The sequence below is a fragment of the Synchiropus splendidus genome, chromosome 12, assembly GCF_027744825.2.
Source record: "Synchiropus splendidus isolate RoL2022-P1 chromosome 12, RoL_Sspl_1.0, whole genome shotgun sequence".
NCBI classification, from domain to species: domain Eukaryota; kingdom Metazoa; phylum Chordata; class Actinopteri; order Syngnathiformes; family Callionymidae; genus Synchiropus; species Synchiropus splendidus.
The window spans coordinates 14,055,785-14,067,981 of record NC_071345.1 but is presented as its reverse complement, the minus strand read 5'-3'; the positions used below and the strand labels follow the sequence as shown (position 1 = coordinate 14,067,981).

Here is a 12,197-nt window from a genome sequence, read left to right as displayed (position 1 = left end):
GTGAAATTCTTTGTCTCCTGTCTTTGCCAACAACAAGTTTATTTGATTTATTTTTCATATATATTTTCGAGAATACGAGACACATTATCTCAAATATGTGTGCCAGATCCAGCCTATAGCTGTTCTCTCTCTCTCTCTTACTTTGATAGTCAGATTCTCTGTAGGCGTGTGCTCTGTGTTGGACTCTGACCCTCCACGTTGGATGTTGTTTATGGCCAATAATCCAGTTTAAGAATGGCATTCTTGTTACCTCTATTATTTTTTTTTCAATCTAACTTAAAATAAAAAGACAGACAGATTTCTTTTCTAATGCTAATTTATCTCAGTTAGTAAAATTTTGGATTTAAAAGAAATTATTAAGAATTATTGAGGGACATGCTTTCATGAAAATTATTATAGAACCTTGAAGAACTGAGAATTTGTCATTGAATTATTCAACCAAACTAACAAAAACCTTTTCCACTGTTAATGTAACAAAAAAAAACTTAAACCATTTGCTACTTATTGTATAATATTTATATACTATATACTTATATCATATTTAGCCCAACTTAAATATGGAATTCATGAACTCAGTACTTTGTTATTTCTTTTCTTTTGCTTTTGTAATTTATTTTGAAATTACAAGTGACATCCCCATCTGTAAGAGTATTGGTAACACTCAACGCAAGTGGTCCGCTCAGATAAATAAAAAGTATGGGCAGAGGCTAAAGTGTGTTGTTCTCTTAGGAGACTGTTTTTTCCTGTTTCATTCAGCTGAAATTAATGTGAGGTGATGTGAAACCGGAGACAAGCATGGACAGGAATAAAGAGCAACAATCTGGAGGAACAGAAGTCGAAACTGTCACCTGAGGTGGACGTGCCGTGACTCGAACGCTTCACAGCGAGAGCCCTTTTCTTCTCAGCATGGTCTTAACAGGACGTCCTGGGTTATTTTCCATGGGGGATTTACAACGCACTCTGTTGCCAGTACTTGCCCCGGTGCTAGTCATTAGTCAGCACAAATGCACAGAGTTACAGGTGTTATAAATCTAGTTTATTTTGATAAGTTACATAATTTACAAAAATAAAAAGGAAATATATACAAGTTTAATGGTTATATTTTTTTAAAAAAGGAATAACAGATTTAAAAATTGCTTAGTCTTCGTTCACAAAGGAGTGATAGAGGGAGACGATCTGGGCCTGGAAGTCCTGGGTGTAGGGGTCCAGTTTGTCTTTGAGGTCTTCAGCATAGGGGGCCACGATCTGCTTCACCAAATTGGCTCTCTGACTCAGCTCCCCTTGAACCTTCTTGGTCATGGGGGAAACTGTGTTGTGAAAATCCCTCAGGTGCAGGTCCACCTGCTGCTTCAGGTCATCGGTGTAAGGCTCCAACTGGGCCTGGAAGTCCTTCACACTCTGCTCCAGGCTGATCCTCAGCTCCTCGCTCCTCTGCATCAGCAGGCTCTTCAGAGCATCAGAATCTAAAGAGTCAGCGTAGGTGGCCACTTCGAGCTTGAGTTGGTCCACTCTCTGCTGGATCTGGGCCCTCATGTCCTCTGTGTAGGGCTCCACCCGCTCCCTGACCGAGCTCAGCTCCTGGGTCAGGACGTTTCTTAGGATGTCTGCTTCCGTGGTGATTTTGCTCATGAGCTCCTGGGCGGCCGGAGGAAGCTGCTCCTGCAGGGAGACTGCGTACTGGCTGGCCATGTCGGCGCTCTCCGCCAGGTGGGCACTAGGGGGCGGAGATCAGGTAAAGCCTCTACTCTCACTTTCACACTCTCACTCCGTGTCCGTTGAACTCACTTGACTTGCTCGCCAATGTGTGACTTCCGGATCATCTGCAGAGTCTCTTCAGCAGTCTGCGACACTTTGGCCACGTGATCCCAAAATGCATCAGTGAGCGCTTCCATCTGGGGTTTGGGGGCATCGGCGTGGAACAGGTTGGCATGGCAACCTGTTCATGAAGGCAGTTATGAGTACCGACTTCCAGCTAAAATCATCAGGTTTCTTTTGGCGTGGAGTTTTGGGGAGTCACTTCTGTTAAGCGTGGATGTTTCATGAATGAATCTAGCGAAGATGACCCAAATAAAAAGCGAAATTTGACCTTTGACTTGAACAAACCATAATAAAAGCTCCACCAAACATCAAATATGACCTGATCGCAACTTCCTCTGAAACGAGTCGCACGGTGCACTGCAACGTTTATATCTCAACACATCAAATCCGTTGATCCAATGGTCACGGCTGGTCTCACTAGCGTTTGTGAGTGTAGCGTAACTCACCTGACAGGAGTGCGACGGCGAGCACCACCAAAACCTTCATGTCTGTAAAACATTCTTATCGTCAATATCAGCAAGCAAAGATTTCAAACTCTTTTGTCGGTCAAATCCTCACCTGCTTTTTTGGGGGTTTCTCTCAGCACCAAGTGGGTGTGTGTCTGCTCCTTATCGTGTGCGTGTGTGTGCGTATATATACGGTGGAGTGATGACAGTTGTAGTCCACAGCCAAAGTCCACAAGTCCCTGCCGTGCTGTCACTGACGCGGCCTGTGCGCTGCGTCTGAAGTCACATGACGTGTCAACTTGAGAAAAATAAGCGGGAGAAGGAAATCTGTGAGAATTTTGCTGTTGTTTTTAAGCAACAACAACTCAAATCCACCTCCCAGAATCATTCAGCTGCTCAGTGTGGCCTGATGCTTCAAGATAAGAAACTCCCTGATGGACTTTGAATCAAGGTCAAGCTTGATGAATAAAGTAGTGAAAGCTTGTAAGCATTTTAACGCTGTGGGCTCTTTTTTGAGTGGATTCTTTCTGAGAAATCTGCATAAATGTTTTCACCTGACCTTCTTCTTCCTTCTCCTTCAGAGCTTGACCGACCTCTTCAATCACCCTAGTGGGGCACCTTCCCTTGAGTGGAAGTTCTGAGGATGTACCTACTGGATCAGCCTGATGTAGGTGCAGAGTCCCTTGTAATCTGAAAACCATGCTACTGAATGGTTCTAAGAAGGTCATCTTCAACCACCCATCCAGTCTGTAGCCATTTACTCAGTTGTATTTGTTCAGTAGTGTTCCTATATTCGCTGCAGAAAGCTTACCGAGTTCATCTGGGTGCTGGACCGAGTGGGTTTTTTTGTCAGTCTTTTACAGACATTTGTAAAAGTTCTTGTTCATAAGTGGGACAGCCGCTGCATTCAAGTGATGTCAGTGTTGACAAGTCTCTCAAACCTCCAGCTACGTTGAGTTGATCCACAGGGTTGGCAGTGTTTTCCAATTTCCATTTTCAGATGGTTGTGAATTGACCTTCAAAAGATAGAACACCAAGGAAATTTACTGAAATATTCGCATCATCAACATTTCCTGAAAATGTCATTGAATTTCGCTCATGAGTATTATAGTATTCTTATTTTTTGTCTCTTCATATCATTGTAGAAAGGCAGCTTTCTAAAGCTAAAGTGAACATGAACAGTCAACAGTAGCATCAACACTGAGCAGGTTATTGTCCGGCCCCTACCTTTCGCATTATCATAACTTATAAATACATTTTTTTAAAATGTGATTCGATTAGATTAGACTGATGCTTTGCTTCTTATTTTCTTCTATTTTTTTTTAACATCCATTCCACTCAGTCGTTCTTCCGACTGTTGTCTATTTTCAATATTAATCCTCCGTTCAGATGACTGTCAATAAATATGAATGACAGATGATGATCACACACGAGATGCCACGCATGGATTCACAAGTTCAATGAACTTACAAGACGATGATTCATTTATTTAGATAAACATGACTCACCATCAAGGGTGCAGAACAGAACTGCAGCATCAGCATGAAGTGCTATACACGAAAGTTGCATTTCAAAAGCAAAAAAACAATTCCGTTGTATCTAACTCCGCCAGTTTAAACCAATTTTTTTTTTTAACTCAAAATCCATTTGTGTAGTTAGAGCTCAGATATATAGATAGCCTATATACAGGGGTTGGACAAAATAATGGAAACACATATAGATATAACAACAAAACATAACATAACAATTGGTAATGAAACTGTCAAAACTGATTTTTTGACTTTTTTCCAGTGTTGATTTGATATATATATATATATATATATATATATATATATATATATATATATATATATATATATATATATATATATATATATATATATATATATATATATATATATATATATATATATATATATCAAATGTAGTTGTCATTTATCAAAACCTCTTAAAAAACCTCTTAAAAATCTTGAATGACAGATGCTTCCTGACAGTCAGAAGTTTACAGTGTCAGCTGACCTTCGACCAGACTGACACATCGGGAACTCTGACGCACCCGAAATCCAGTACCAAATGTTTTGGCGTTACGTCTGTGAACTTGGCGTCAAGCGCACACATTTGCAATCTCATCAAAGTTCACATGACACTCTGCCTCTCTTGGCCCAGTTATCTATGGAAGCACGAGGTGAGAGTATTTACTATAGTAGTGAGTGATCAGAACTGAAGCTGCCTGGCGTTCATTCAGGTGCAATAAACACCTGACACTTGAAGTGGGGCGCAGTGGTGTGTCTGAGTCTTGCGTGTACCTTTAGCACAAGTGGTGATAGCAGGGTGACAGCGAGGCATTAACTCTTGGACTTTGGAATCTTTGCATTGAGACTGGCTATATAAGCAGCAGGAATATAGCAGCAGAGCACAAGCACTGTCAAGTGGACTTGAAGAGAGACACACACCTGTGCAGGTAAGAGGCAGACTGGAGCTGCTGTGGGATCTGGATGCTGACTGACCATCCTTCTGTCCATCCACAGATCTGTGAGCCATCATGAAGGTCCTTGCTGTGCTCGTCCTGGCTGTTTTCAGTGGTGAGTTGTATCCTCTAAATTTAAGGGTCTTGAGATTTTATCTGTTTTTATTACATATTATATATATTCTTATATATTTGAAAAGTCTAAGAACTAAAATACAAAAAAAATGTATTTACTTATTTTCAACAAGACTTTAGATACACGTTTCAAGAAAATCAGACTCAAGTTTGATCAAATAAATACATAAAAAATAATGTTATTCCTCAATGAAATAACAATGTATTCTAGTATCATAATACCACACATTTAAATACAAATATACAGTTGGAAAAAAAGGAATCATATTATTATTTTTTAAATGTCCTTTCTGTCACCAGGTTGCAATGCCAACCTCTTCTACGCTGATGCCCCCAAACCTCAGATGGAGGTGCTCACTGACGCCCTCTGGGAACATGTCGCCAAAATCACCGGCACTGCCAGTGACACCCTCGACATGATCCGCAAGTCTGAGTTCGGACAGGAGATAAAGTGAGTTGCTCAGGTTGAGGGATCTTCCCTGTGTGGTCGTGGAGGAAGCCGACCTAACCTTGTGTTCTCCGGCAGCGCTCGCCTGGCGGACAGCACTGATATGGCCAGCAAGTATGCAGTCTCCTTGCAGGAGCAGCTTCCTCCCAGTGCCAAGGGCATGATCACCAAGGTGACCACCGAGGCTGACATGCTGAGAGAGCGTGTGAACCAGGAGTTGGCTGCTGCCAGGGAGAAGCTGGAGCCCTACACCGAGGACATGAAGCTCAAGGTCCAGCAGAAGGTGGAGCAGATGAAGCAGGAGATCTCTGCCTACGCTGAGTCCCTGGACTCTGAAGCCCTGAGGACCGCCGTGATGCAGAAGACCGAGGAGCTGAAGATGTCCCTGGACCAGAGCGTGCAGGAGCTGCAGGCCCAGCTGGGACCCTACACCGGGGACCTGAAGATGAAGGTGGACAAGCACATGGAGGACTTCAAGGCAAACATCGCCCCCATGACCGAGCGAGTCCAGACCGAGCTGAGCCAGAGAGCCCAGCAGGTGAAGGACATGGCCTCCCCATACGTCACCGAGCTGAAGGAGAAGCTGGACCCCTACGCCCAGGACCTCCGTGCCCGCCTCACCGCCCTCTACGAGTCCTTTGTCAACTCCAGCTAAGTTACAGTTCAACCTACCGAAACTCAACTCACTGAATCCACTTCAGAGTCACCACTGTTTACCTCGCACAGGTTCTGACCACAACCCATGTTCTCGTTATTATGTAAATAAAGCCAAAGCAAAAATACACATTTGTGTCTGTTGTCACTGCTGTTCTCCAGTGAATGATGCAACTGTCTCATTGCATACCATTGTATTATACAGAAATCATGAAAAAAAACACATAGTATACTATTAAAAAGTGAAAAAAGTAATCATAACAAATATATAATACATATGTGGAGAGGAATATTAATACGTTAAAAAAGGGAATTATTGAGATGTTAAAATGTAATTAAAATTATTATTATTCATGCAACAATAATAACTGAGATAATTATATGAGAATAATGGTAGAAGGTGGTTGAGGTGAATATAAGATTTGAAGTTCAGAAAATGATGAAAAACAAAAAAGACACGTTATAAACATCAGATAAAAGGAAAGACAATTTTGAGATGGAAAATAAATTTAGAATTGACTTTGTAATTGTAAATTTTGACTTGTAACACTGAAGAAAAACCCTCCACTCACCCAGGGGGCAGTATAGCCTTCTGCTATAAAAGAAGGGGAAAAAAGAAATTTCCACACAGAGGGCAGCAGCTCGGGGACTAAGTCCAGAGGGCTTCATACCCTTCTGAGAACGACGTTCACATTCAGGTAACCTCATGTACCACTTCAGTGTGCTCGGCCCTCTAGAGGCACTCTAAGTGAGCCAGAGTGTTGACCCCTAGTGGGAGACTGTACCACATGCAGAAGAAAAAAAAAACAAAAACAGAGGGGGGCACCAATAAATCTAACTAAATTTAAACCAATTTAAATTTCTCCAAAAACAATATAAAATAGACATACCACAACTTTTGAAAACGTTAAATAATAAAGAAAGACATTTTTATTTGCATGACAAAATAAGGAAAAAAAATCAAAACAGAGACACAAAAAAGTGAATTAAAATAAAGCGGAAAAAAACTCCACAAGAGCCAGATAACGTGCACACATTTCCATGAAAAAAAAAATGCTGCACTCCAGTCACCCCAGACTGGCAGACGGATGATGTTGTTTTTTCTCAATAACATGGTTTAATATAAAACATCTGTTGACAGGAGTCAGCACTTTTACTTCTCCAACTTAACGGTGTTTAAAAGTACATCCCTTTTTCATCCTCAGCACTTTTATTGGGTCATATGGCAAATGTCGCCCGTTGTTTTCACCCTGACCTATGATAACCCCAGAGAGGCGCAGATTTGACTCTTTGATTTGATGTTTCAGAAGAGCGTCCAGCTTCCATCTTCCACTGACCACTGAGCACCGATGGGATTTAAGTTTCCAGATGAGGTGATGTGTGTTTATGTTTCAACCTAAGTCCAGTCTATTGTTGCAGGATAAAATGTGACCCATCGAACTGAACCGACTTACTGATGAAGTCACTGCGCCTCTTATTGACAAGAGATTAGATATAATTGATAGGACCGTCGACCGTTGCGTAATGGTCTTGGGTTACGGGGTGAAGCTGGGGGCAGATGTGAAGAATGTTGTTTGCTCTTGGATGTCTCAGCGTGGGAGCAGCTGGCAGCACCAATGGTGGCAGAAGAGAAGCAAAACAAAGCAGATGCAGGATGTGATTGTCAACTCTCAGACTTGCAGAGACACAACCCAACTTGCCCGCTCCTGCAACCAACCACATTTGCAAAACAACCAAGATTGCTGGTTTGGATTTTCACTGTGGACAGAAAGAAAAAAACAAAAACAAAAACAACCAAAAAACATCATACTGTTGTGTTCATTTCTCCCATTCTCTCTTAAATATTCTTTAATAAATCTCTATTCTATTTACTCTATGTACCATTTTTCTATATTATACCTGCCATACAAGTTTTTCCATTTAACACAATTTATTTATTTAATAATTTTGCCCATTATTACTTACCCCCCTTTTCCCAATGGCCATAATAAAAATTGAACAATCAGCTAAGATTTAAAATTTAAACGTGTGAAAACGGTGAAATGTAGAAATAAGGTTGTGTGTGCTGAAAATGTGAAATTTTATATTTACATACCTATATATAAACCGAAAATCATGTATACAAACCATATTGTTTTTAATCTATTTACATAAACCTCTATATTTATTTACAATGTATTGATTTTTGGTTTATATATGATATGGAGGGACATTCTGTTCCAGGGGTTTTCAAGATGTCATTTCTTTTTTCTGGATGTTACTGAGTTGTACTATTGATATACACGTAAAAGCTGCAGGTAGCAATTGCAAACAAAGGCATCAGAAGATGAGACATGAAGGCCAGTCCATGCTCAGACGTTGGTCATCTGTACTACGTTGACCACTTCATATTTACTTGTCGCTCTCATGTCGTCTGAAGAGAAACATATCCACGCTGCTTTGTAAACATTTTGGATGCTAAAGTTTCTTTTTCATACACAATGCCTGCCTGTCTTTGGACGGTCTATCAGGAGCAACGTTATCTTCCTCTGATGTTCACGTTTGTCTGTCCTCAAAGTCCAACCTCTGCTCTTCATGTACTGTACTTAAAGATAAAGGACAGATGAAGAAAACAGCAGTGGGTTTAAAGGACTGATATCAACCTTCCGTTCATATATGCTGCTTACTCTTCATGTGTTGATACTGAGTTGAATATTTATACGCACATTTGAGGGACGGGACAATATGAATGTCTTCATAAAATACAACTCTTGCAAGTCTAGTATCAAATGAAGACTTGAGTTATGTGGAAAATGAAAAGCATGCATCAATCCTCAGTCGCCAATGAAGAAGCGCACCTGGGCTTTGAGTCACCCTCCCCCTTCACCTCCACACAAACACGTGTCACCATGTTATCTGAGGTCAAACTTCTCGACACGACCATCTCAATCAAACTTTGTTCCTGGGTAACAACGTCTTTGTGCGTAAGTCCTGGCAGCCAAAGGTCATGACACGTGAACGGTGACTCATTACGAGGCCAGTTGAACTTGTGACATGTTGAAGTGAGGCAAAGGACTTGCAATTTCATCTTGCTTTCATGTTAAAGAAATGGCTCCAAGGTGAGACAAAGATGAAAAAAGTGAAGACCCTGTAGGGGAATGAAACACACCAACAAAGTGAATATGCATGGTGGGGGATGAGTGCCAGTGGTGGGCGCTGTTGGGTGTTGATACCTCATTTACATTAGAACCAACAAGAGAAAAGGCTCATTCACATCCTCCTGAGAAGAACATTGAAATTCGGGGGAGATGGCTGAGTGATTAGAGGAAAGGTGTTGTTTGCAAACATGCAAGATGAAGTGTCAAATATAGTGTGAGCTTTGAAAATACTACTTTAATTCTCTAAAATTAAGAGTATCCAATCATTTTTGAATGTGAATGTTAGAAACAAAAATATGTTTTCACCAGTCACACTGAATTCGCAGTGTAGATGGGTCAAGTTAAATTTAATAATACATTAATAATGAATAATAATAATACATTAAATTGGCGACACATAAATATAAAAAAATTTTATTTTTTGGTTTAGATTTTAACTAGCATAATTTAATATAGAAAACGGATTAAATAAAGGTATATTTTACACATTTATTTCAATATTTTATGTACTCAATGTTTTTCTATAGTTATTTTCCTACTTTAAATTGTTTTATCCAAACACTTACTTTTTCACTGCTCAAATAACTCCACTAAAATGTGTACAAAGTAAGTTGCTAAACATGTGTTTTTGCTGTAGTCAACAAATGCCCTAATTATCGACGTGTTCTCCTCAAATACTCGTGGTAGCGGTTGACTATTGCGCAACCAAAAGAAGATGTGAGACTTCGGCCAAGCGGCTGTGACGTTGGCAGAGACACCTCGGCTCCTGGTGTCTGTGAGTGCTCCCCCTCCTTCTCACCCTCCTCCCACCTTCTCAGTTAGCGGTTATAAAAACCCTCACTGGGCTCCAGTCATCACGGAGAAGCTCAACCCCCAGGTGAGTAGAACTTAGCAGTGAAGCTGCTGCTGCTGCTTCATTGTTGCCAAAATTAAACGGCTTTTTTTTTTTCCTTCTCAGGTGAATCTGTCCAAACAGCAACCATGAAGTCTGTGGCTCTGATCCTTGTTTTGGCCCTCTTTACTGGTGGGTAATTTTATAGGAAAGTTTTTTTTTCATGGCGTGAAACAGTGGTGTAAAGGCTCACGTCTGACCATCAGCAGGCTGCAATGCCCGGGCCCTGCAGGCCGACGTCTCCACCACCAACTGGGAGGACAGCGTGGAGCGTTTCTGGCAGCAGGTCGCGCTGCTCAACCAGAACGCCGCTGGAGTTCTGGATAACCTGAAGGCCACGCAGCTCAGCAGAGAGCTTGAGTAAGTAGAAATACTGCTACGGACTCAAATATTGCATGAGAATGTAGCTGTGAACATACCATATTGCCTCCCTCGCAGCACTCTGATCAGTGACACCATGGCCGAGCTGACCAAATACAAAGAGGACATCCAGACCAAAATCAAGCCCTACACCGATGCCTCCACTGGCCAGCTGTCCACTGACTTCCAGCTCCTGGCCAACAAGCTCCAGAAGGACATGATGGACGCTAAGGACCGCAGCACAGAGTACCTGGGGGAACTGAAGACCATGGTGGAGCAGAACACCGATGATGTCCGCACACGTGTCAGCACCTACACCCACAAGCTGAAGAAGCGCCTGAACAAGGACACAGAGGAGATCCGCAAGTAAGTGGAGTTGTTGGTGAAGGTTTTAGATGCTGGGGCGAAGACTAAAGGTGTCTCCTTGTGCTCAGCACCGTTGCAACCTACCTGGAGGAGATCCAGTCCCGTGCTACCCAGAACATGGAAACTGTGAAGGAGAAGGTTGAGCCATTCGTCCAGCAGGCTCAAGGCACCGCCACCAAGAAGATGAGCGACCTCTCCAGCATGCTCATTTCTCAGGCTGAAGGTCTGGGCCAGCAGCTGGAGAGCCAAGCCGAGGGCCTGAAGACCCAGCTGGAGTCCACTGCAGAGGAGCTGCGCACCTCCCTGGAGGGAAAAATCGAGGAGCTGACCGACATGTTCTCCCCCTATGCCGCCAAGATCAAGGAGAACATCGACACCATTGTGGAGAAGGTGAAGGAGGCTTCCGCCTAAAGACTCTGAAGGGGTTCTAGGTTTTGAGTTACTGATCCGGTCTTCCTCTGGGAGCTCTGGAGTTTAGGACAAGTTTGGTGACATTGCACCAACATCAGCTTTAAACCACTGTAACTATTTAGCTCCTCAAGATTAGCTGCTCTCACTGTCCTACCACAGCTTCTGCTTTGAGACTTTGTTTGGCTGTAAATACACATTTGAGATCCAATAATTCAGGCCCAGGCATTCCCTCATATCAACAAGTGAGTGAGGTTGGTGAAATACCAAAGTACATCTCTGCTCATGCCTTGCTTTGCTGAGTCAGCGAAGTGTGACTTGTGTCGCTCTCACACGAGTGTCTGTTGTGTTTCTCCCACCATGCTGCTTTCCAACATGCACTCACCGGTGCAGTGAAAATAAAGAACCACAAAACAAAAAAAAAAGAAATCTTGTCTGGCGTTCTTTTCATCAAGCTGCTTTTCCCTTGTTGTGTCTCGCGTTCTTGACCTGTCACTTGATAACAGATGTTGATGATGTACATCAACAGCCTCATTATTCAAATCAAGTTGACGCAGTAAAATATTCTAAAGTAAAAAAAGGCAGGATAATATTGTAAGCAGTGCTGTTGTTTATATACATTTTTGCCATCCTCCAAAGATGATAATAGTAGAGACCTAAACAATCTGAAAAACAACAACACAACCACTAAAAAATAAATAAATGTAATGCAATAAAAAGTATAGTAAATAAAAATTGAAATACATTTGATGGTGAAAATTCAATACATTTAATAGTAAAAAATATCCCTAAACTATAAAATGCTTCAAACATATATGTGTATTAGAAACAAATACAAGCTGTCTTCACAAACTGTCCACCGACTTAAGCGCTTTAAGCTCAGAGGACAACCTTTCCTCATAAAACATGCCGGCACACAGCAATCCTCCCTATCCATGTTGCTGTTTGTCAGTATTCCCACTGATGCTTTTCAGCAACCGCCCACCTAAAACTCATGTTCAAACTTGCTCAGATCTTTTAAATGTATTCCTCTCCCATCCCGTCTGGCATCTAGGAACAAGCCGTG

General features: G+C 41.8%; 3 protein-coding genes across 4 annotated transcripts; 2 read left to right on the top strand and 1 right to left on the bottom strand.

The window, feature by feature from the left end:
• Positions 1–746: 746 nt before the first annotated feature.
• On the bottom strand, positions 747–2,522 carry LOC128768427 (apolipoprotein A-I-like). The gene is made up of 4 exons (XM_053881309.1): positions 2,377–2,522; positions 2,265–2,306; positions 1,786–1,936; positions 747–1,714 (listed from the first exon to the last, which is right to left on the bottom strand). The coding sequence occupies exons 2-4, from the start codon at positions 2,302–2,304 to the stop codon at positions 1,138–1,140; spliced, it is 768 nt and encodes a 255-aa protein (XP_053737284.1). The 5' UTR covers positions 2,305–2,306; positions 2,377–2,522; the 3' UTR covers positions 747–1,137.
• Positions 2,523–4,294: 1,772 nt separating this feature from the next.
• On the top strand, positions 4,295–6,076 carry LOC128768428 (apolipoprotein A-IV-like). Its single transcript, XM_053881310.1, has 4 exons — positions 4,295–4,725; positions 4,793–4,846; positions 5,167–5,317; positions 5,393–6,076. The coding sequence occupies exons 2-4, from the start codon at positions 4,807–4,809 to the stop codon at positions 5,967–5,969; spliced, it is 768 nt and encodes a 255-aa protein (XP_053737285.1). The 5' UTR covers positions 4,295–4,725; positions 4,793–4,806; the 3' UTR covers positions 5,970–6,076.
• A 3,813-nt stretch (positions 6,077–9,889) lies between these two features.
• apoeb (apolipoprotein Eb) lies at positions 9,890–11,560 on the top strand. 2 transcript variants are annotated; one of them, XM_053880981.1, is made up of 5 exons: positions 9,890–9,982; positions 10,064–10,129; positions 10,207–10,357; positions 10,436–10,723; positions 10,792–11,560. In XM_053880981.1, exons 2-5 carry the CDS (start codon positions 10,087–10,089, stop codon positions 11,132–11,134), a joined length of 825 nt encoding a protein of 274 aa, XP_053736956.1. In that variant the 5' UTR covers positions 9,890–9,982; positions 10,064–10,086; the 3' UTR covers positions 11,135–11,560. The 2 variants fall into 2 exon arrangements, with proteins under 2 accessions (XP_053736956.1, XP_053736955.1); XM_053880980.1 differs by having other exon boundaries at positions 10,204–10,357.
• The last annotated feature ends 637 nt before the right edge of the window (positions 11,561–12,197 follow it).

Coding starts and splice junctions, on each gene's coding strand:
- LOC128768428 (XM_053881310.1), top strand. CDS start 4,807: ATGAAGGTCCTTGCTGTGCTCGTCCTGGCTGTTTTCAGTG. Junction 4,847..5,166: donor CGTCCTGGCTGTTTTCAGTG/GTGAGTTGTATC, acceptor TTCTGTCACCAG/GTTGCAATGCCAACCTCTTC. Junction 5,318..5,392: donor GAGTTCGGACAGGAGATAAA/GTGAGTTGCTCA, acceptor GTTCTCCGGCAG/CGCTCGCCTGGCGGACAGCA.
- apoeb (XM_053880980.1), top strand. CDS start 10,087: ATGAAGTCTGTGGCTCTGATCCTTGTTTTGGCCCTCTTTACTG. Junction 10,358..10,435: donor CAGCTCAGCAGAGAGCTTGA/GTAAGTAGAAAT, acceptor CCTCCCTCGCAG/CACTCTGATCAGTGACACCA. Junction 10,724..10,791: donor GACACAGAGGAGATCCGCAA/GTAAGTGGAGTT, acceptor CCTTGTGCTCAG/CACCGTTGCAACCTACCTGG.
- LOC128768427 (XM_053881309.1), bottom strand. CDS start 2,304: ATGAAGGTTTTGGTGGTGCTCGCCGTCGCACTCCTGTCAG. Junction 1,937..2,264: donor CGCCGTCGCACTCCTGTCAG/GTGAGTTACGCT, acceptor CTTCATGAACAG/GTTGCCATGCCAACCTGTTC. Junction 1,715..1,785: donor CACATTGGCGAGCAAGTCAA/GTGAGTTCAACG, acceptor TCCGCCCCCTAG/TGCCCACCTGGCGGAGAGCG.